The 20,841-nt window shown below is 37.5% G+C and overlaps 2 protein-coding genes across 2 annotated transcripts; both read right to left on the reverse strand.

Moving 5' to 3' along the window:
* Nucleotides 1–693: 693 nt before the first annotated feature.
* LOC102008077 (olfactory receptor 8B3) lies at nt 694–1,650 on the reverse strand. Its single transcript, XM_005378420.2, has one exon. The coding sequence runs from the start codon at nt 1,642–1,644 to the stop codon at nt 694–696; it is 951 nt and encodes a 316-aa protein (XP_005378477.1). The 5' UTR covers nt 1,645–1,650.
* A 12,540-nt stretch (nt 1,651–14,190) lies between these two features.
* On the reverse strand, nt 14,191–15,129 carry LOC102008392 (olfactory receptor 147-like). The gene has a single exon (XM_005378421.1). The coding sequence runs from the start codon at nt 15,127–15,129 to the stop codon at nt 14,191–14,193; it is 939 nt and encodes a 312-aa protein (XP_005378478.1).
* Between the last annotated feature and the right edge of the window lie 5,712 nt (nt 15,130–20,841).

A 20,841-nucleotide genomic window follows, 5' to 3' on the forward strand; every position in this document is an offset into this window, starting at 1 on the left:
CGGGAACCGAACTCACGACCTTGCGCTTGCCAGGCAGGCGCTTTGCCGCTGAGCTAAATCCCAGCCCCTTTACTACTCTCTTTAAAATAATAAAAAAGAGGTGGAGGTGTACATATCTCTCCAATAATAAGTGGAATGATTCACTCTCAGAAATATGTGGCACATGGCACAGACACTGCCATTGTCAAAGGAAACAAGAAAGCTAGAATACAAAGAGAAGCATGTGAGAGAAATAGAAAAAGACCATGAGAAATTGATTCTCCTTTAAACTTTATAGAACTTTTAATGAGATTTGCATCAAATCCTGTTAACTTCTACCAGTTCCAATAGTGAAATAAATGAGAATTATTCTATCATATTTGTAACTTCTGTGTTTAGATAGGAAAGCAAAATTCTCTGTATTTTTCCACATTGAGAATAACCACACTGACAAGGGGATGTTAAGCAGCAGTGTAGATTATTGGGTTATGCATTCATTGCTACACATGGTCCTAGTTATTTAGAAAATTTGGTGCAAACATGGAACATACGTAAATGAAAAAAATAAGATTATCTTTATGATAAGTGGTAAGTTAGAAAACAACACAAAATATTATCTATAAAAGTGCCATGGGAGTGAATAAAATATCTTCACTAAAAGCAGCAATACAAATTTAATGTCCTTCTATTTTTTTACCTTATTACTGCTTCTTATTAGAATATGTCTCTGCTCTGAATTTTAATCTTCACTTTCTTCAATGAAATTTTTACATCTTTGTTTCTCAAGCTGTAGATCAGTGGATTGAGCATGGGACCCACATTAGTGTAGAAAACCGAAGAAATTTTTCCCTGTTCCATAGATCCAGGAGAAGAATATTTAAGATACATAAATGCTGCTGACCCAAAAAACAGAGAAATGGCAACGATGTGAGAGCTGCAGGTACTGAAGGCTTTGGATCTTCCTTGTTTAGATTTGATATGAAGAATGTTCATGATGATGAAAATGTAAGATATTAGGATGGTGACACTGGGGACTGTGATATTAACACCCACCACAATGAGCACTACAACCTCATTGACGTAGGTGCTGGTGCAGGAGAGTTGCAGGAGAGGCAGGATGTCACACAAGTAGTGATTGATGACATTGGCACTGCAGAAGGTCAGTCTAAGCATACAGCCTGTGTGGGCACTGGCTCCAGCAAAGCCCATTGCATAGGCAGCAAGAGATAGCCCAGAACAGACCTGCTGAGACATGGTGACCTTATACAGCAGTGGGTTACAGATGGCCACATAACGGTCATAGGCCATTGCCGTCAACATGTAGCACTCAGAGATAACAAAGAAGAGAAAGAAAAACAGCTGAACCATGCACCCTATGTAGGAGATGCCATTTTTCTTTGAGACAAAGTTCATCAGCATTTTTGGAGTGAAAACAGAAGAGTAACAGAGGTCAATGTAAGAAAGGTTAAAGAGAAAATAGTACATGGGGGTGTGGAGGTGAGAACTGAGAGCAATCAGAATGATCAAACCTAAGTTGCCAATCAGGGTGACCATGTAGATCATTAGAAACAAGCAGAAGAGGGGTAGCTGGAGCTCTGGACGATCTGTTAGCCCAGCAAGAATGAATTCAGTCACTAAGGAGTCATTTCCAGAAAGCATTGTCATTGTTGAAAATCTAGAAGAACAGAGGAGAATTTCATTAATAAAACACTCAGTTCTTCTCCAAATTCTCATTTATGGGAAGAGGATTGACAAAGTTTAAGTAAATTCTCTACTATATTATGGCTATGAATGTATTACCACACCATCCTCCTCAACTTTGGAATCACTCTTTCATCTACTTGAGTAACTGTGACTATCAGTTTCTCCTGTCCTTACTAGAAGATGCAAGTAGAGTGGATGAGGTAACAATATGCCTGGTGATGAGCTTCAGTAGGGTGAATTTGTCTTGAAAATCACTCTTCATTCCTCTGGTCCTTCACTTCCTACTTTCTACTCATGTTTCCTATTAATCTACTAGAAGTTTCATTCCTTTGTTATGACCAATAAGAAGTAAGTATTCCAGTAAGAAATTCCTTAGAAGGAAGTAGTGATTCCAATTACTTTATTACAAAATTCCATGACATCAGTTATGGGTCCAGAGAAGATTCCTGGAGGTTTAAGATTGATAATTAACTGCACACCCCAAATTCTCTATGTACTCCACTCTATTCCACTCTAGGTAGACAGAGGATAAAGATAGGGGCATGGGTGTGCTTTTGATGATCTTTTCTAAAGGCGTGAAAGAGAGTCATAATATTGCCATAAACTTTATTTCTAGTATATGCAATGTCTAAAGAAAGAAACAGATTTCTGCTTCTTTTGATGCTGCTGTGTTCTTGATCTATATCCTGAAGCTAATATTGTCATCTTGATACCAGATTAAGATTGAAGCCAACACACCATGCTTAAAATGAGGGAAATGCAGACAGTGTAGTCAGAGCTCCATACTGTTGAGTCCCTTACTATTCAATATGTTAGTTATCCTCATTTTTCAGCCACATAGAGAGTGAAAAAAATAAAGACTGACTTAAGTCACCTTCCTTTCCCTCAGAGAGCTAAGTGCTCTTTCTGTGCACTTACCTCCTCTCTCCTGAGGCAGAATTGTTTTCAGAGCTATCAGAGCTGACCAGATGCAGAGTCTTCTTCCTTGGCGCTAAGCAATGGGTCTTCCCATAGATCTCACAAGGTGAATGGCCCAGGAGCCATTCTGAAGTGTACATCTAACTGGCAGTTATACATTTGCCAAAAGGGTGTCAAAAAAGTCACAGATCTGACATCAGACACTGTCACAGAGAACATGCCATATGCTTAAATTTTATAATTCTTTTGGAACTGATGAGACCCAGGGTGGGTGTCTCCTAGGAGCTCGCCAGAGTGGTAAACTAGGAAAGGATGAAATAATGGTATCCATGTTTACGCACTAATTCATCATAGTAGATGTGAACTTCCCAAGAGGGATTTTACAGTCTCCAGGCATAGATGAAAGGTCCCTCTGTTCTCATCCTTAAAGATCTAAATATAATTAACATCATCAAAATGTTTATCAATTATAATTATAGATAGCATATTTGTTTTCATAAAACAACGAATTTAGTTAATTCTTTTTGTTATGCATATTTTTAACATTTCACATCCCTTTAATCAGTATTTGAACAATATACACTTTATTAGCATAAAAAGATGCTTTTATTTCTTTTCTTTTTAATTCTAAAAAGTTGTGTAAAATAACAAACTTCTTTATTTCCTGGCAGTTTTATTTCCTTAGATTCTTCTGACTCAATATATCTTTCCCCATAGTAGATTAAAATCAAATCTGTAAGAAAAAAATCACTGTTCATGGACTACCATTTTAAGAAAACATGATTTATATTTTCCCAGTGTATATGGCTATGTTTTGTCCTTGTGTCAAATCATTTATTTTTATTTTTTAAATTCATACAGATTCATAAAAATCTCCTTAACAATATCCAAGTGCACTTGAGCTCTTCACCAAACTTCTACCTATAGTTTCATTGTTCACCCCTTTAGGACAATAGCAAAACTAGAATATTGACTTTAGTACAGTAATGTTAAGTAGACCAATTGTTCAACTTCCAACCACTGAACACACACAATTGTGTTTCTGTGGATCTATGTGTAAATCTCTGCAATTCATCCCCATGTATATGTTGTAATTCAGGCAAATTCCTCAGCAATCATGATAAAGCCTTGTTCCACCACCATGAAGAAACCCTGATACACAACCTCAGTATAGTCATACCTACCCTCTCCCATTTTCATCTCTATCCTTTGATTACCAATAATGTTTTCTCCTTCTCTACAGTTTGGTCATTTTGAGGAGATACATGGACTCATACAATGTGTAACCTCTGAGAATTTTTTTTCACTCAGCGTAAGGCCCTTTGGGTCCATCTAAGTTGAGTGGAACAATAATTTTCCCCTTTAACTGCTGGGTAGTTTTCTCCTTATAACAATCCAAGTTTATTCAACCTTTAATAGTAATTTTAAGTGTAATAAGTCCTTGTATTGACACAAAACCAAATTTGGTGATTTGTGGAAGATGTTTCAATAGCAAGGGCTTGAGGATCACAATGGAGACTGGTTTTCTAGAAGTTTTCTTTTAGTCAAGAGAGTTTCCTTTCTCCTACACAAATAAAGACTGAACACTCAGACTTCCTAGGTCTTATGATCTGTCAAAGGAAAGTGAACGCAGAGAATATACCATCACTACTCTTTGTGAAATTGCACAGCATAACAATGATAAGTCAGAAAAAAATGTACTTGCCGAGAAAAGGTGGGTATAAATGATGAGAATCTGTGATGATTTTTAGTAGACCGCTTCCACTCAACAACCATCTCCTCCACCCAGCTTAGATGACACAGAAGCTATGTAAGTGAGCATGAAGTTCACTATACATCAATTCAAAAATTAAACACAAGGCTTTATAATATTTATGCAACCAAAACAAACATTATTTGGTTCAACTGGTACTCAAGGGACAGGAGCAAAAAAGAAAATAAAATATCCTCCTCAAGAAGTTTCAAAAATTTTTAGAAACAAGACACGGGTGAAGCTAATCTTAATTATTATCATTATTATTTTGTCTTTTTGAGACAGGGTCTGTCTATGCAGTTCAGGCTGGCCTTGAGCTCGCTTTGTACCCTAGGATGGCCTCGAACTCCCAACAATCCTCCTGCCTCAGCCTCCCAAGTGCTGGGATTACAGGCATGCGCCACCATGCCCAGCCAATCTTAATTATTTTGAACTCCACATTCTACATTTTTTTCTTCCACACAGAAGTTATTAGATATATATGATAAAGTTTTAGTCATTTAAAAGAGCTGTCTCAGTGTTACAAAAGTCACAACTTCCTTGATATATGTATAATTAGCTGAGAACAAACTAAAGCATCACTCTCTCTTTAAATACCACATTCCTTTAACATTCATCTCTAAGATAAAGAAATATGCATTTACTGAGAAAAATTAATTATCATCAATTAGAATTTTAGAAATGGACACGTCTCTTTTTAAATTCATATTCTAATTTTCCTTAAAATATAATATAGTACTGAAAATATTATCTAGAAAATGCTAAGCTTTTAGTATCAATAACTATTTATATTAACCTGAAAGAAAACATCAAGTTTATGAATCAGTGCATATTTCTTACTTTAAGCAGTGACTGCATCCTTCTACCTTGCCGTGGTCCTTCCAGGGGAATCTCCTAATAACTGGATGGAGTGGTCTTCCTATAAGGACAGGGGTGAACCACAGGACAGCATCCCTGGAATTATGAACCTAGCACTTTATGTAAGAGACTTCTTGAGCATCTCCACTCTCTCCCAGAAAGAAAGAGGCAGAGAAGTGTAATCTCCCAAAGGTAAACACAAAAGGAAACCTACAGAAAATGTAAATAAGTTCTCTACCTTCGCTTGCTTTCAGTTAACTGTAAAAATCATTAATTTGGGGGATTATATAAGCGAGAAATAGGTCGCTTTTCAGGGACTTGAAAGTACTTTTTTCAAAAGCACTGACTCTTCACTTGGGCCTGTATATGTTCAATGGGTGACTAATACATGGCAGAAAAATTTGTCACTTCTGCATTCATATAGCACCTGTTTTATTTCATACTTTAACTTTAGGATCATATTTTTTCCTGATCAATGTTATGTATAGACATCATAGTTCCTTAAGGAATATTTGTCAAGAGCAGATGCCACAACCAAGTGTAGATCAAGCAGGGAAACCACCAAATTTGATACTACCATATTTAGCATTAAATGAGAACTTTACCCTATAAATGAGGCTTTATTTCTCATAATTCTGGACTGAAAATCTGAATATTTCAAAATAGTTCTACCTCTTGAATGACGTGAGATTTACATTTAAGTAAGTATTAAAAAGTATCCCATTTTCAGGTTTATAGAATTTAAGTATATGGCATGTCCCCTGTGACAGTGAATCTGATGTCAGATCTGTGGCTTTTTTGGCAAACGTATAACTAAAAGTTTGATGTACACTTCAGAATGGCTCCTGGGACATTCAGCATGTGAGATCTGTGGGAAGACCCATTGCTTGCCAAGGAAGAAGACTGACTGCATCTGGTCAGCTCTGAGAGCTCTGAAGCCAGTTCCTCCTCAGGAGAGAGGAGCTAAGTGCACAGAAAGAATGGAGGTAAGTGCACAGAAAGAGTTAGAACTTTTTTTGAGGATGAGAAGCAGCTGTGGATTTTAAAATAATTACAATATAATGATTGAGTTGCTTCATTAACCTTTATATTGTAATTTTTAAAAAAATCTACAAATGCTTTTCATCTTCAAAAAAAAAAAAGTCTTTTTGTCAATTTAAAATCTCAGTAGATGCTTCAGAGATTTCTTTTCTTTTAAAGGGTTTGGAGACTTGATAATTGCCCCAATCCTCCAAGGGTATCAATCTCTCTCACTTGGAAAGACTTGCACATGAAATATTTTGCTTCTTACTAGAAGAGTACAAAGGCTTTTCATACCAAAAAGAGAAATGTTTCAGGAGGTGGAAATAGCAATTATCTGAATTTGATAGTAAATTGACTACACTGACAAAGAATTAAAAGTTCACAAGAACGAGGTCACAAAATTCTCTAACCCAGAGGAAACATGTGACAGGAGGCCACTGTCACCTTGGTCATTCTGAACTCCCACAGCAGGGTTCTGGCAACTTCTGGATGCCATAAATATAATAAATATAATAGAAGCACTTTCCTACTTAATCATAAGTCTAACCTGGAATGTATAATATAGGTGACAATTGAACAAGTAAACATCCGATCCTATTCTTATCCAGCACTGCAATTGTAACCACTTTGCAGTACCCTCTTACTCTGTTTTTAACCTATATAAACTCAGACCATTTGGATGCCACTTCTAGAGAACTTATTTTAAGCAATTAGAAATTGTGTTTACTCCCTGGGTGAAAACCTCACTTGAGCTCAAATAACCTCTTTGTTTCTACAATGGGTGTGAATCTACTTGCTTTTCAAGTTCCTGAATGGTTGTCAAACTGATTCAATTCTGCAGCAGCTCCTCATCCTAAAAATTAAATCCATTTTGTTCTCCAAATCTGGTAGCTCTGACAGATGCCAGAGATGAGTCTTCTGAGGATCCCAAGTCACAGAACTCTTCCATTGAGAATGTTGTTTATTCAAGTTATTTTCTAGTTGTTCTGTGAGCATTAGGAGTAGAGTTCCATCCTCTGCTGCTTTCTACCTTCCTTTGCAAAATGTCTGGTCTTGTTATGAGAACAGGGTTGCTTATTGATAAGTGCCCTAAAGATTTTCTTTTGACAGATTTAAGTGCCTTGTAGACTGCAATGGTTCTGTGATGTTCAGATTGATCTTTGTTTGTGGTGAACCTTCTTTACTCTGTCACCAAGTGGGTATTAAGCAGGTGCCTCAAAGAGGAAATGGGGACCTCAACTCAGTCTCCCATGTAGGCTTTTGACTACAACATGGGAAAAGAATTCAGGACGTGTCAAGTGAGGCATGAGCAGAATGATTAGGCAGAGGTAGAGAGTAAGGAGGAACAGGAAAAGCACTCCCACTTGAGCAAGTATAGGCAGCCCACTCTCAGGCGGGGATACAGACTGGCACACTCACAAATGCAGGAGGCCAGGATGAAGTTGATCATTATCTCAGTCCTGGTTTCCTAGTGTCAGAGGAATCCCTGTGGTCTGAGGGCCAGTTTGGTTCTCCTGAGATGATTGTTCTCCCATGAGAGGGTGAGCTGCCCCACTCTCCATCCTGGAGTAAATGGACTTGCTCAGGGGGAGATCTTATCCTGCAGTTGTCCTTAAGGTTCTGACTTCCCTAGAATCTGAAATGATTTTAAGTTTAGAGACTTCTAGGTATAGCTGTAGAAATATCTGGAATGAAATGTTTAGGGTGTGCCTGCAAACCCTAAAAATTACTTCAGTTACTCTTAGTTGGGTACCTTAAGCCCTGAAGGAAAAAGAGATAAACAAGGAGAAATAAGGGTCAATAAATCTTGGAACCCAGACACTGCTTAAGTGATGCTTACAGGCAGAGCTGAGCAGGAATCTGGCCCAGGTTTTAAGGTAATAAAGGAGACCCCCCCAAAAAATTGAATGCCCTTGTCTATTTCCTATGTATCCTTATTTCTCTATCCGACCTCATTACTTCAATAAAAACACATGACAATAAATCTCACTCCAAAGCATAAAAAGAAGAAAACATTCCTTCTATTCCCCCACCCCACCCCAAATATGTGCCCTGGACACCAAGAGCTCTAGGGAGATTTTTAAGACCATTTGTCTGACATATAGCCATCTCATAAGGACTCTCATCAGAATATTTTTAGAGAACTTTCAGCTCATCTAGGACATACACACCAATGCTGATAACGTGGCACTGTAAACACTCCACTTATATTAATGTAACTGGCCTTCTGAGCCACAAGAAAAAAGGAAAATTGACACCTTGATGAGTAAAGCTCACCAATGAGGAGTAAAGCTAACATCATTGATGATGTAAAGCTAACATTACATGATGATGTAAAACTAACATTGATGAGTAAAGGTAACATTACCACATTTGACTCAAAATGTACCTTTGGCTCCCTTAGATCTCAAAATTCTAAATTATGAGAAATCGCTCATCAAAGTCTGCATATTTCCTTAAGGGACAGACAGCATCCTTTAATTTCATCAGGCTTTGTGCGTCACACTGTGGCTGCCTCATGTTGCCAGTACCGAGGAAAATGACCTAAAGTTTACAAGAATGACGTGTATGTGTGTGTGTGGGTGTGTGGTGGTGATTGAATCCAACCAAGGCTTCATACATGCTAAGCAAAAATGCTACCACTTAGTTACACCAAAGCCAAAAATGAGTTTACATTCCAGTGATCAAAATTGAACAATGGATTGTGCAAGGATTTCTACAACTCTGTTCAAGAAACTGAAATTAGTTTATATAAATGCAAGCCAAGTTCTCACAAAAGAAGATTCCTTAACATGTACTTAAATGAATTAGAGAGAGAGAAGAGATTTGTTGGTGTTTATGATTCTTTGTTTTAAAGTAGGTCCGTTGATTCACATTTTCTAAGAGGAAATTTAACTGTTAAAAAAAAATCTTTTCTTCCTCATCTTTTAAATTCCTTGGAAAGGATTTTCATTCAAATTAGATCAATGTAACATTTACTGGCTCCTTTGTAACAGCACTGTTTCTGTTAAACCCTTGACAAGCCATCTCTTTCCGAGTATGCCTCAGGCTGCCAGACCCAAATATATTTAGTTGATTATGTTCAGAACTAGTGACACTTCTCAAATCAAGATTTCAAACTGATTTTTGCTAATTATAATTGTGCTTTTTTTGTTTCTACCTTGTTTGAATTGTCCGTTTGCCAATATTTCAGTAATATGTGAAAAACTAAAATTAGAATGGTTGAGAGATTGGATGTGATTAATGAATTTATTGTACTTGTGTAACTGAGGCCTCATGTCCTTGTGAAGACCCATGTATCCATCCGTAATTCATCCCTAGCCTCATTCATATAGATTCGTTTTCAGTCCTACATGGGGCATGTCCACCTACGAATGAACCTTCCTAAGAACAAGGGTGCTTTTATTCTAAACCCTAGAAAGCCATTACTTGATGATGCGGTTTATATCTAGATGTGCTCAAAGAGCCTCATGCGCTCATAGGTGAGGCTTTGGGAAGGTGATTGGATTATGGGGTTTACACTCAACTCGCTATTTGGAAGAGACATGTGTGGGACTGAGATCTAAAAGGGTTTTCTCCCTCCCTAGCTCCTCTTTTCCTTCTCTGCTTCTTAGTTGCCATAGAATGAACAGTTTACCTCCTTTACCATACGTTCCTGCCTTGAAACCAGCCAAGTTTTATCTGAATTGATGGAAACTATAAGCCAAATAAATCTATCCTCCTTTAAGTTAAGTGTTTGATATTCTGTACCAGCAACTAGAAAGCATCTAATGCAGAAATTAGGATAAAATATGGGATTATTAGTGTTTCTATGCCTAACAATGTGGTTCAGAACTCTTTGGAACTGGTTTGCAAGAAGTTGAAATGGTTTAAGGATGCCAGATAGAGAAGACTTGGAGTGCTATAGGAGTAGTAATTATAAATTGAATGGAGATTCTCATTATGCTGAAAAAGTAAGAATGCTATAAGAATATGCACAGTAAATGGCAAGTTCATGAGTTTTGAGTTGGAAATGAGGTCTCTACTGGCAATTGGACTAGACATCATGTGTACTACACTGTGGTATTAAAAACAAAGTCTTCATTCTGCCTATGTCCTAATCTCAGTGGAACATTGAGATTAAGGGTAATGGGCCAATGGGTAAAGGAAGTTTCAAAGCAGCCCAATATTTAGGCTGTGTTGTGGATGCTGCTAGCTGCTTCTAACCAGTTCTACAGTGAGAACTGAAAGCCAAAAGAAGAATTGAACAACTTCAAAAATTTTGTTGGTGACCAGAAAGGTAGTAGCTATAAGGTTGAGGCCAAGGGAACTAGGTTGTGGAAATGACTAGTACTAAAAAGTAGCCAGGGACACAATAGGAAAGGTGGCTTGCAGGCAATCCAGAAATCAGTAAGACCCCATTCCTGACAGGCTCAATCATGCAGAAGTATAAAGCTTGCCTTTGATGGTGTGGTTTATATCTAGATGTGCTCAAAGAGCTTCATGCTCTTTGTGAGGTACCCCATACACACCTAGGCTCCTTGCTTAGGAATAACCACCTAGGGGAAAAAACACCAGGGTACTATTTGTCATACTCAGTCATCACTCAGAGACCTTGCAGCTATGATCCAAGAGTGCCTGGCTACAGCTGAAGCTGGTGACAAACCTTTGAACAATCCATGATATTTTGGTTTTTCAGGCATTCAGAGTGCAATAGTTGTGGCTATCAGAAAGGTCTCCACTCAGATTTCAAAGGAAGGCCTAGGAGAAAAGACAGTGTCCCTCTGAGCAGCCAGTGTACCATGCTACGAAGGAAGCCAAAGGTGAAATGCAGATCCACAAGCAATGGTAGAGCCAGCCCAAGAGAAAGACCATGTAGAGTGCAACCAGCAATACTGCTGGGGTGTGGCCACCCAAGCCCTTTAGGGTTCACATCTTATCACAACCTGCCCAAAGTGCTGTACATGGAGCTACAGTATTTAATTTTGCAACCCCAAGTTATAGACTTGCTTTGGTCCAATTCCTTTCTATTCCTCTCTTTCTCTCTTTTGCAGTGTAAACATTACTCTGTGGTATTACATGTTGAAAGTATTTAACTTTCTGTTGGATTTTTATAGAGGTTCACAGCTAGCAGTTTGCCCTGAGTCTCAGAGGAGATTTTGGACCCTGAGTTTTCAACAACCCTAAACTATTACAATTTTGGCAAGTTTTAGAGATGGAATAAAGGTGTTTTGCATAATGAGACAGCTATAAGTCTTTTGGGGTCAAGGACAAAATGTTGTAGATTAGATATAAAATGTCCCCCAAAAGTCTCATGTGCTTTGAAGGTGATTGGTTCATGGTAACACTAAACTCACTGACGAAGTTAGAATCTTCATGTACTGTTGGGAAGTGAGTCTCTGAAAGTGTGACCTACAGAAGTATATTCTTGTCCCCCAAGGTTCCTTTTCCCTGCTTCCTCGCTGCCATGGGATAAACAGCTGTCCTCCAACATGACCCTTCACTGTGCATTTTTGCCTTGGAGCAAGCCAGACTTGGACTAAACTCACTGGAAATTGTGTGCAAATAAATCTCTCTTTATGAAGTCACATCACATATTTTATCCCAACGATCAAAATGATCTAAAACAAGAGTAACAGTATCATCTTCTTTGCTGTAACATCTTCTACCTTCTCAACCACCACCTCTCCTTTCTTCTTCCTTCTTTTTCTTATTCTTAATTTTTACGAATGTAGGTGCCTCAGATGCCATTTTGTAGACAATCCCTCTGGACAATTAGATTCATGTTCACTTCCTGGGTGGTCATTCTTACGTTGGCTCAATAAACTCTGTTTTCATATTTGCTGTGTCTCAATTTACCTTTTAGGTTGAAAATATATATCAAATTATTAGACTGTACTCCCACAAACAGGTTCAATTATTATGTGTCAATTTTTAAAGGACAAAAATCTATTTGTTTATATAAAATCTAGTTCTTTCAAAGTTTTAGAGTTTTGGGTTCTTTTTTCATTTTGTTGTTATTTGCTTGTTTGTTTGTTTTGCTTACTATGTGGGTTTTCTTATTTTCCCAGTCTGAGGTGCTGGGGGTAGGACACTGACACATGACTTTACAGGAATGTAAGTAAGTTTTTTAATACCACCATTCACCAAAAAGGTATACATAATATGAATTTTTACTGAAAATTTGTAAGACATGGTATCATCTTTTGTGTCCCTGAGGAAAAAGCAGTCAACATCCAGTAGCATGATAGATGCTTATTGTTTAGAATTTCTATTTTATATTTAATAAAAGAACCCTTCAGAAACATCATTTCCATATTATAGAATATTCAACAATTTATCCTCCCTTCAAGTATATAGTTTTTAATACAACAATCATTTCTGGTGTATGTCTCAGACTAAAGCTACAGTCCAACTTCAGCTTCTTGCAGATAGCTTAGTTTCAGTCACATTTTTCTTTTCCACTGAATGAAAGATTGAATGCACAAATGACTGAATAAAATTGTGGCTAGTCCACTAACAAGGCATATTTTCTTGGGGGATGTAACTCAGTAATAGAGGCTTCCCCAGTATGGGTGAGTTTCCTATAACTTAAAAATGTATACACTTATTTATTTCAAAATGTGTAGTCTCTGATTTATTCCCCCACAGTCTTCATATATAGGGTAACTTCATATTTCAGTACTATATTATAATTTCAGTTGAAATTGTACCTACAAGAACCATAAAATTACATCATATGTATTAAATAAATATGCATTTGTACCCTGAGTAATATTTTTACCATTCTTTTAAGATGGTGGTACATAGTTTATTAACTATTACTATTAACTAATAATTTTTTATTTTGTTTTATTTTTATACAAGTAAGAATACACTTTTTACATTTTCTTTATTGGTATTTACTCATATTACATTAAAATAAAAAGGAAATATGCATATGTAAATTGATACATAAAAGATATATAAATTTCATTTATATATAACTCTTAGTATCCCTCGATATGAACTTTAAAGCAATATAACATTTTTCAAGTATATGTTATCTCATTTCCTCTGCACCACAGCAATTTGAAATATAATACACAAAAAATCAGTCTTCCTTACTGCATTTTCTTGAGACTATGGAGTAAGGACAAGAGGTCAGAGTGAGAATATCTTCCAGAGTAACACAAAGGAAAATCCCCAGAAGCACTCAGCAGAGATTGTCAAATGAGTAAACAAACTAATAACTCTGAGACTACCAAAATCAATACGCCCCTGACAGTTTCAGTGGAATTCTCCATGTGTCCTAGTCTAAAAGCTCATGGCTTGGCTGAGGACACATAATTCAGTGTTCTAGAAATTGGTTAGCATGCATAAAGCACTGGGCAGAATCACCAGCACTGCAAAAATACATGATAGATAGATGGATAATAAATGATAGAAGATAGATAGACAGACAGGCATAAAGAAGAAAAATATCACAATTCTACCTCTTCTGAATTTATTTACCATTAAAATTTCTACTTAAACCTTATAGTTTCAAGGACTGGTATATAGCTTACCAAAAAAAAAAAAAAAAAAAAAATCAGGTTGAATCTTCTGTACAAAAAGAGAAGAAAAGAACAGAAAAAAAAATTTACTGAAAATAAAATGGGAAAATGACATGATTAACTATTCTCCTGTCTCTTTTTAAAAGAATAATGGTCTAACCTTCTCCCTTATATGCCCTTTACCTCTGAAATGGTATCTATAATTGTTAATTTTGTACAGTGTTCTGATTTTATTTTGATAATTTTCTGTGTTCTCTGTAGATCTGTGGATTTATTGTTATAGCAGCTGCTATTGTTGCTATTTTGCAGTGCAAGAAAATATTCCAAGCCCTGTGCATGTCAAGTAAACCTAGTTCCACTGAGTTACAAACTTAGCCCATTCCACAGTTTCACAAGTCACATTCTTGAAATAAGATTTGTGATCACTAACACCAGACCTATTTAGGAGAGTATCCTTTTCCTCAAAGTCTTTCTCAGTGCAATGTGGACATCCTTGTTTTTCAGACTGTAGATAAAAGGGTTCATCATTGGTCCCACAATGGTGTAAAAAACTGTGGATACTTTATCTTGACCGACAGATTTAGAAGAAGGCTTAAGATACATGAACGCTAAAGCTCCAAAAAAAAGGGAAACAGCAATGATGTGAGAGATGCAGGTACTGAAGGCTTTGGACCTGCTCCCTGTAGAATGGATGGAGATGCTGGACAAGATCAAGGTATAAGAAATGAAGATGGTGAGACTGGGCAATATTACATTGATGCCCACCACAATGAAAACCACCATCTCACTGATGGAAGTACTTGTGCAAGAGAGCTGCAGGAGAGGAGGTATGTCACACATGTAGTGATTGATAACATTGCTGTCACAGAAGGTGAGTCTCAGCATACACCCTGTGTGTGTCATGGCACCAAAATAGTCCATTGCATACACAGCCACTGCCATCATGAGGCAGACCTGATGGGACATGATGACCTTGTAAAGCAGGGGCTTACAGATGGCCACATATCTGTCACAGGCCATTGATGTCAAAATGTAGCATTCATCAATAGCAAAGAAGCAGAAGAAAAATGCTTGAGCCATGCACTCAGCATAAGAGATGATGTTCTGTTTTATGAAACCCACCAGCATTTTGGGGATTATGACAGAGTAGCAGAGATCGACGAAGGAAAGGTGGAAGAGAAAGTAGTACATGGGAGTGTGCAGGGAAGGATTCAGGCCAATCAGAACAATCAAGCCCAGGTTCCCCAGAGTGGAGACCACATAGATTCCTAAGAAGAGGAAGAAGAGAGGCAGCTGGAGCTCTGGTTCTTGTGTTAAACCCAGCAGGACAAACTCGGTCACTGAAGAACCATTGCCTGTGGCCATTCTTCCCTGGGACATTTCTGTGAAAACAAGAGAAATAGTAACATGTTCACATTAAAATGAGATACCAGGTTTATCTACCCAATCCCAGGATAAAGAGATTGAGATGCAGACTGAGAGGATGAACTCAAGCCACCTTTCCACTTGCCTTGTTTGTACAATTTTAGAAAACAGGAGAAATGTATAAAGATGAATATTGAGAATGATAGCAAAGGAAGTTTCTGGAAGAATAGATTTTAGGAAACCAGTACCACCCTTGGCCCTGCAGCATCTCTGCTGCATTTCTGCCTTGAGAACCCCCTCCCACCTCAGGGTTAGTGATGATCTCAGCAGACAGGAGATGAGGGATTTCAAGGACTCACTGAATCCCACAGATGAGATTTGCAAGAGGAATAGCAGAAGAGGTGCAATTTAACACTCACCCTTTGGTATCATGGCTTCAAGATAGGACCTCGATGACTCTCCTCTTCTACTTTCAGAGAGAGCCAAGTTGCTCTGATAAACTTTATGAGAGTACAGCCCAGTAAAAGAATTTTGCTTTTATTGCAATTGCTGTTGCCTGGGAAGAATTTTGGACTGGGAGAATCAGAACACAGCCCCAAACCCCCATCCTCTGAGAAGCTACAAGTTGCAGATCATGATTTCTGCTAGTGACGTTGCCCAGAGTGTTCTCTCTAGACCAGGAGGTGGTAAATGTTATTCACTGATGTTGACAAATAACCACCCAATAATATGACCTAAGGGGTTTTAGGAGTTCAGAATCCCAAGGGACCTAGTTAGACCTCGGAAGACCTATTTCCTTCAGTATTTTCCCCAGGGATCCAGCTAAATAGCTAAAAGAAGTTCAATGTTCTTCATTCACAGACAAATTTGTTATAATATTAACTTATTGAAACTGTAGCACTTTACATTCATTTGGATTTCCTTCCAAGTAGGAATATCTCCACAAGGGAAAGCAAGCAAACCTGTCCTGTGTCTACTCATCACTAGCTGGGATACTATATATTTGTTCTTTGCTTATTGTGTCTTCCACCAAAACACATACTCCCATACATTTGAACCTAAGCTCTGCAAAGACAGAAATTTTGTCTGTTCTGTGCTATTTCTTTTTTTTCTTTTTGTTTCTTCTGTGCTATTTCTTTTTTTTATTTTAAGAGTGAAAGAATGAAAACATATTAACAAGCAGACGACCATTTACAAAGTAGCACAAGAACAGTACAAGCAACACTGAACTACATACAAGGTGACAGGGAATTAACAATGGTTGTTGCATTACACATTGATACCTTCAAAGTGGTTACTCAAGAAAACAAATACAGACATGCAAGGTTGATCAAATAATTAATCATTAACTGTTCCTTTCAATAAAATGGTACGTCAGTAGTACAACTATGTTAGCTATCCTGTATATACATATACACATAATTTTCCTCTTCTTTCTATTTTCTATTCCCTCATCCCAATTGCTCTTTACTTTTGAGGAATTTCCTTTCCTTTTACAATGTTTATCATACTTCCTAATTTTTATTCACTGGTTCAGGCTGTTACACTAGTGAGACAATATGCTGCTTACACATGCAGGTCTGATTTATTTCACTTATAAGTATGGTCTCTAGTTGTGACCATTTACCTATAAAAGCCTCCAGTTTATCTTTCTTTATAGCTGAGTAATATTCCATTATATAAAAGTACCACAATTTTTTATACAATCCTCGTGGGTGGACATTTGAGTTTCTTCCAAGTTTAGCTATTACAAATTGTGCTGCTATAAACATGGGTATATGTATATCGCTTTGATATGATGCTTTTAGATCTTCTGGGAAAATACCCAGAAGGGGAATAGCTGGGTTGAATGGGACCTCTAGACCTAGTTTGCTGAGGAATCTCCAAACTGATTTCCACAGTGGTTTCACCAGTCTGTATTCCCATCAGCAGTGAAGAAGAGTTCCTCTTTCTCCACAGCCTTGCCAGCATTCATCATTGGTTGATTTCTTAATGATTTCTGCATTATTTCTACACATATAGGGCAATCTGTGATATTTATAGCAAATGTTCAGTGAGTATGTATGTAATAAAAGGATCCTTCTCTTTTTCCTAGAGCATACACTGGAAGCTACACAAATTTTCTTCCCCACAGGTGAAGGCTTATGTAGTGCCAATGCTTTTATTTGTAAGTAGGAATGTGGGACAGGAAATCTTTTGCAAGTCATGCAAAGGCCACTCTTCAACTCTCAGATGCCATCCATGAGCAAGCTAGGTCAGAGTTCATAAGCTCATGAAAAAAAAAAAAAAAACACTATAATTTCCCTCATTACTGATCATCACGAGGAAGTCTTGCACAAGCTGTTGGAGAGGTCTCAATGTCTCTTTGCATAGATAAGGAACCTAGACACATTGGGATCAGTGCAATGAGAAGTTCTCAAATACCGAAGCCGTTCTTCTTGGTGAAGGAGGACCTCAGGAACCACTCAAAAGTTTTACCTGTGATTTTGCAGAAGTTTGAAATAATCTCAGGGCAAAATTAGAAAGATAATTTTAGGCCACTAGCAAGAATGACTGGACTTAGAAAGGTTGAAGTAAGATGAATTGTGGGAAGCAATTGAATGAAGGATTCAAAAAAGAAATACAGACAGGAGGAAGAAAGGAAAGGAGGAAAGGAAGGGAAGGAGGGAGGAAGAAAGAAAAGAAAGAAAACAAGAAAAAGAAAGGAAGAAAGAAAGAAAAGAAAAGAAAAGAAAAAAGGAAAGGAAAGGAAAGGAAAGGAAAGAAAGGAAAGGAAATGAAAGGAAAGGAAAGGAAAGGAAAGGAAAAAGAAAAGAAAAGAAAAGAAAAGAAAAGAGGAAAGAAAGGAGAAAAGGAAAAGCTTCTCTGAAGTAATATCTGCTACAAGTGGCTCCAAGAAATAACTGTAAACAAGAGATATTGCGAGGGAAGTTTCTGTATTTCTCCCAAAGCAGATAGAAATACACAATGCAATTTTTTTGAGAAATTATAATAAGGCTTAAAAGAAGCAAACTCAGAAAAAGTGCAAGTGTTACTAAAGGTTATAATTCAGTTTTGAACAGGTGGATCTGCAATCACAAGTGCATGGCAGAAGAAGGCACAAACAAGGCCTGGTAATGCTCAGGAGAAATCAGACCATGAAGAAAGCATTGGGGTCCTTTGCATCTTAAAGCTATGGAATTAGTGAAATCAGTGAGAGAAGGCACAAAGAAAAACAGCAGAGAGAACAAAACAATTAGAAATCCCCCAGTTGTACATTCCACACTTAGGATAGTGGGAAATGCAACCCTGAATCCCAGTGATTATTCTCAAACCCCTCAAATTACTGAAGACCCTAGCTCCTTCAGGGATGCCTTGCAGTGCACCTCACATGACAGGCATTCATAGCAGTGATGAGGACTTGCTGATCCATTACAATTTGTGTTTTCTGTAGAAATACTTAGAACTTTGATTCAGGTGGAGCAAGAACATGAAATCTTCCCTGTAATTTCACATTATATAAGATCACACTGGGAGACATTTATGTCAGGTTCTAAGGTAGAGCTCAGGAGGAGGACCATACTTTCACCTCACTGCCACCCACATACAGAGGGACCAACATAGAATGAATAGAGAGAGACTTTGAGTTGTACTTAAACCACAACACTCTGCCATTCCCTTGCTCTCCTCATTTGCATACTTGTCATGTTTCAACTATAACTGAGTAAGTCAGATGGTCCTGTTTTTCCCTGAGCTATGCCACAGCATTCTTTGCTCATCCTGCACTCATTTCAAGGACAGTATGTTTCACTTGATCAAAGTTAGTGGTAATTTAACTTAGAATGCTTTATTTTTCACTATATTTTCATTATAATGCAGACAATAAAAATGTACATTTTAACTAAATGGATGTTTGATTTGCAGATCATTGCACATTGCGCTAACCTGCTTCTAATGCCCAGGAACATTGGCACCCTAGCTCCAGCTCGGAGCTGCACTCCTGGCCCTTTATATATTTGTTTATTGTACTTGAGACAGACTCTCTCTAAATTGCCCAAGCCGACCTTGAATTTGCAATCCTCATGCCTCAGTCTCCTGATTAGCTGGGACTGCAGGTTGGTGCCACGTGCCACCTGGCTTATATATTTTTAAATGTATTTACATATACTATATATGTAAGTGGTGTATATTTTTAAACATCTATATAAATTATGTTTGTATATATGAATTTTATATCTATATATCTGAGATGATAAGAAGAAAAATAAATCTTCAATTTCAAGAAAATAAAACAGCTGATAGAATCTTACTCCATACATTTAGGGAAATTGGAGGTGCTAACAAGAATTTCATTTTATCACTATTTTTTTATTGAGACATTGTATTTGCACATCTTCATGGGCTACATTAGGTTAATTCCACACATGTATACAATGTGTGATAGCCATATCAGGATCATAAGCATTTCCACCTCTTAAACTATTAATCATTTTTATGTGCTGGAAATTTATATTCTTCTAGTCATTGTTTCTAATCATTTTAAAATATATCACAGATGGTTTCAACCAATCTCTACCCTCATCTTCCAGAGGTCTAATTTCATGTTAGCTGCGGTTCATGCACGTATGGTGCTTCCTTCTCTTTGCCCTCTCCCCCACCCTCCCGGTCTACAGTGATGACTCTTCTAATATGCTCTTCTACACGACTCACCTATTATTTTCTACAATTCAGGGAGAATATGTGATAGTTTTCTCTTGGTGTCTGGTTTATTCCACTGAATACAAGACCTCCAGTTCCATTTATGTTGCTGAATATGGCTGGATTCATTATTTTTATGGCTCAATAATGTCCTGTTGTGTCCTACGATGCCTTTTAAAGCATTCATCCACTGAAGGGCCTCTAGTTAGATTCCATCATTTAGCTATGATAAATAGTGCTGAGAATGAAGGGAGTTCTGCTTATGTTAGGTTTAGTATTTTAGTATAACAAGTTCATCTCCTTCTGATATACCCAGTAACGGAAATGCGAGATGATATGGTAGTTCTATTTTTAGCTTTTTGAGAAATCTGTATATGGTCTTCCAGAATGGCTGTACTAAAGGGTCCCTTTCTGCGTATCTCTGCCTGCATTAGTTTTCTGGTATTTGTTGTTGTTGTTGTTGTTGTTTTGTCTTTTAGATCACAGCCATTCTGACTGGGCTAGGATACTATCAAATTGTGGTTTTGATTTACATTTCTCTAATATATTAGTAAAATTGAGTGTTTTCTTTTCCAAGTATTGGTGGTCACATATAGCTTCTTATGAGGAGCAAATATTTAGTCCTTTTTGTTTTTGTACTGTGGATTGAACCCAGAACCTTCACACTGGACTACATCTCCAGCCTGTATTTACTTTTTTACTTACTCACTTACTCACCTGCTTACTTACACACACACTGAGAGAGAACCTCCTAAGTTGCCCAGGCTGGGCTGAAAAGCGCAATACCCCTGCCTCACCTTCCCGAAGTGCTAGACTTTCAGGTGTGCATGATAATTGTGGAGAAGGACATTCTTTGATTAGAAAGCCCTGAGGATTCACAATGATTTGTTTATTGTTGAAAAAATGGACTGAAACCTTTCATCTGAAGGTAAGAGTGTAGTTGAACTGCAGGAAATCCCTATTTTTTTAGCCTTGCCATGCATTGTAAAAATTAATGGGAAGTAGGGACTGTGACTGTAGTGGATTGATAACTGGTGGTCAACTTATAAC

This window comes from Chinchilla lanigera, unplaced genomic scaffold (genome assembly GCF_000276665.1).
Source record: "Chinchilla lanigera isolate Chin_1 unplaced genomic scaffold, ChiLan1.0 scaffold00011, whole genome shotgun sequence".
In the NCBI taxonomy this organism is placed as follows: domain Eukaryota; kingdom Metazoa; phylum Chordata; class Mammalia; order Rodentia; family Chinchillidae; genus Chinchilla; species Chinchilla lanigera.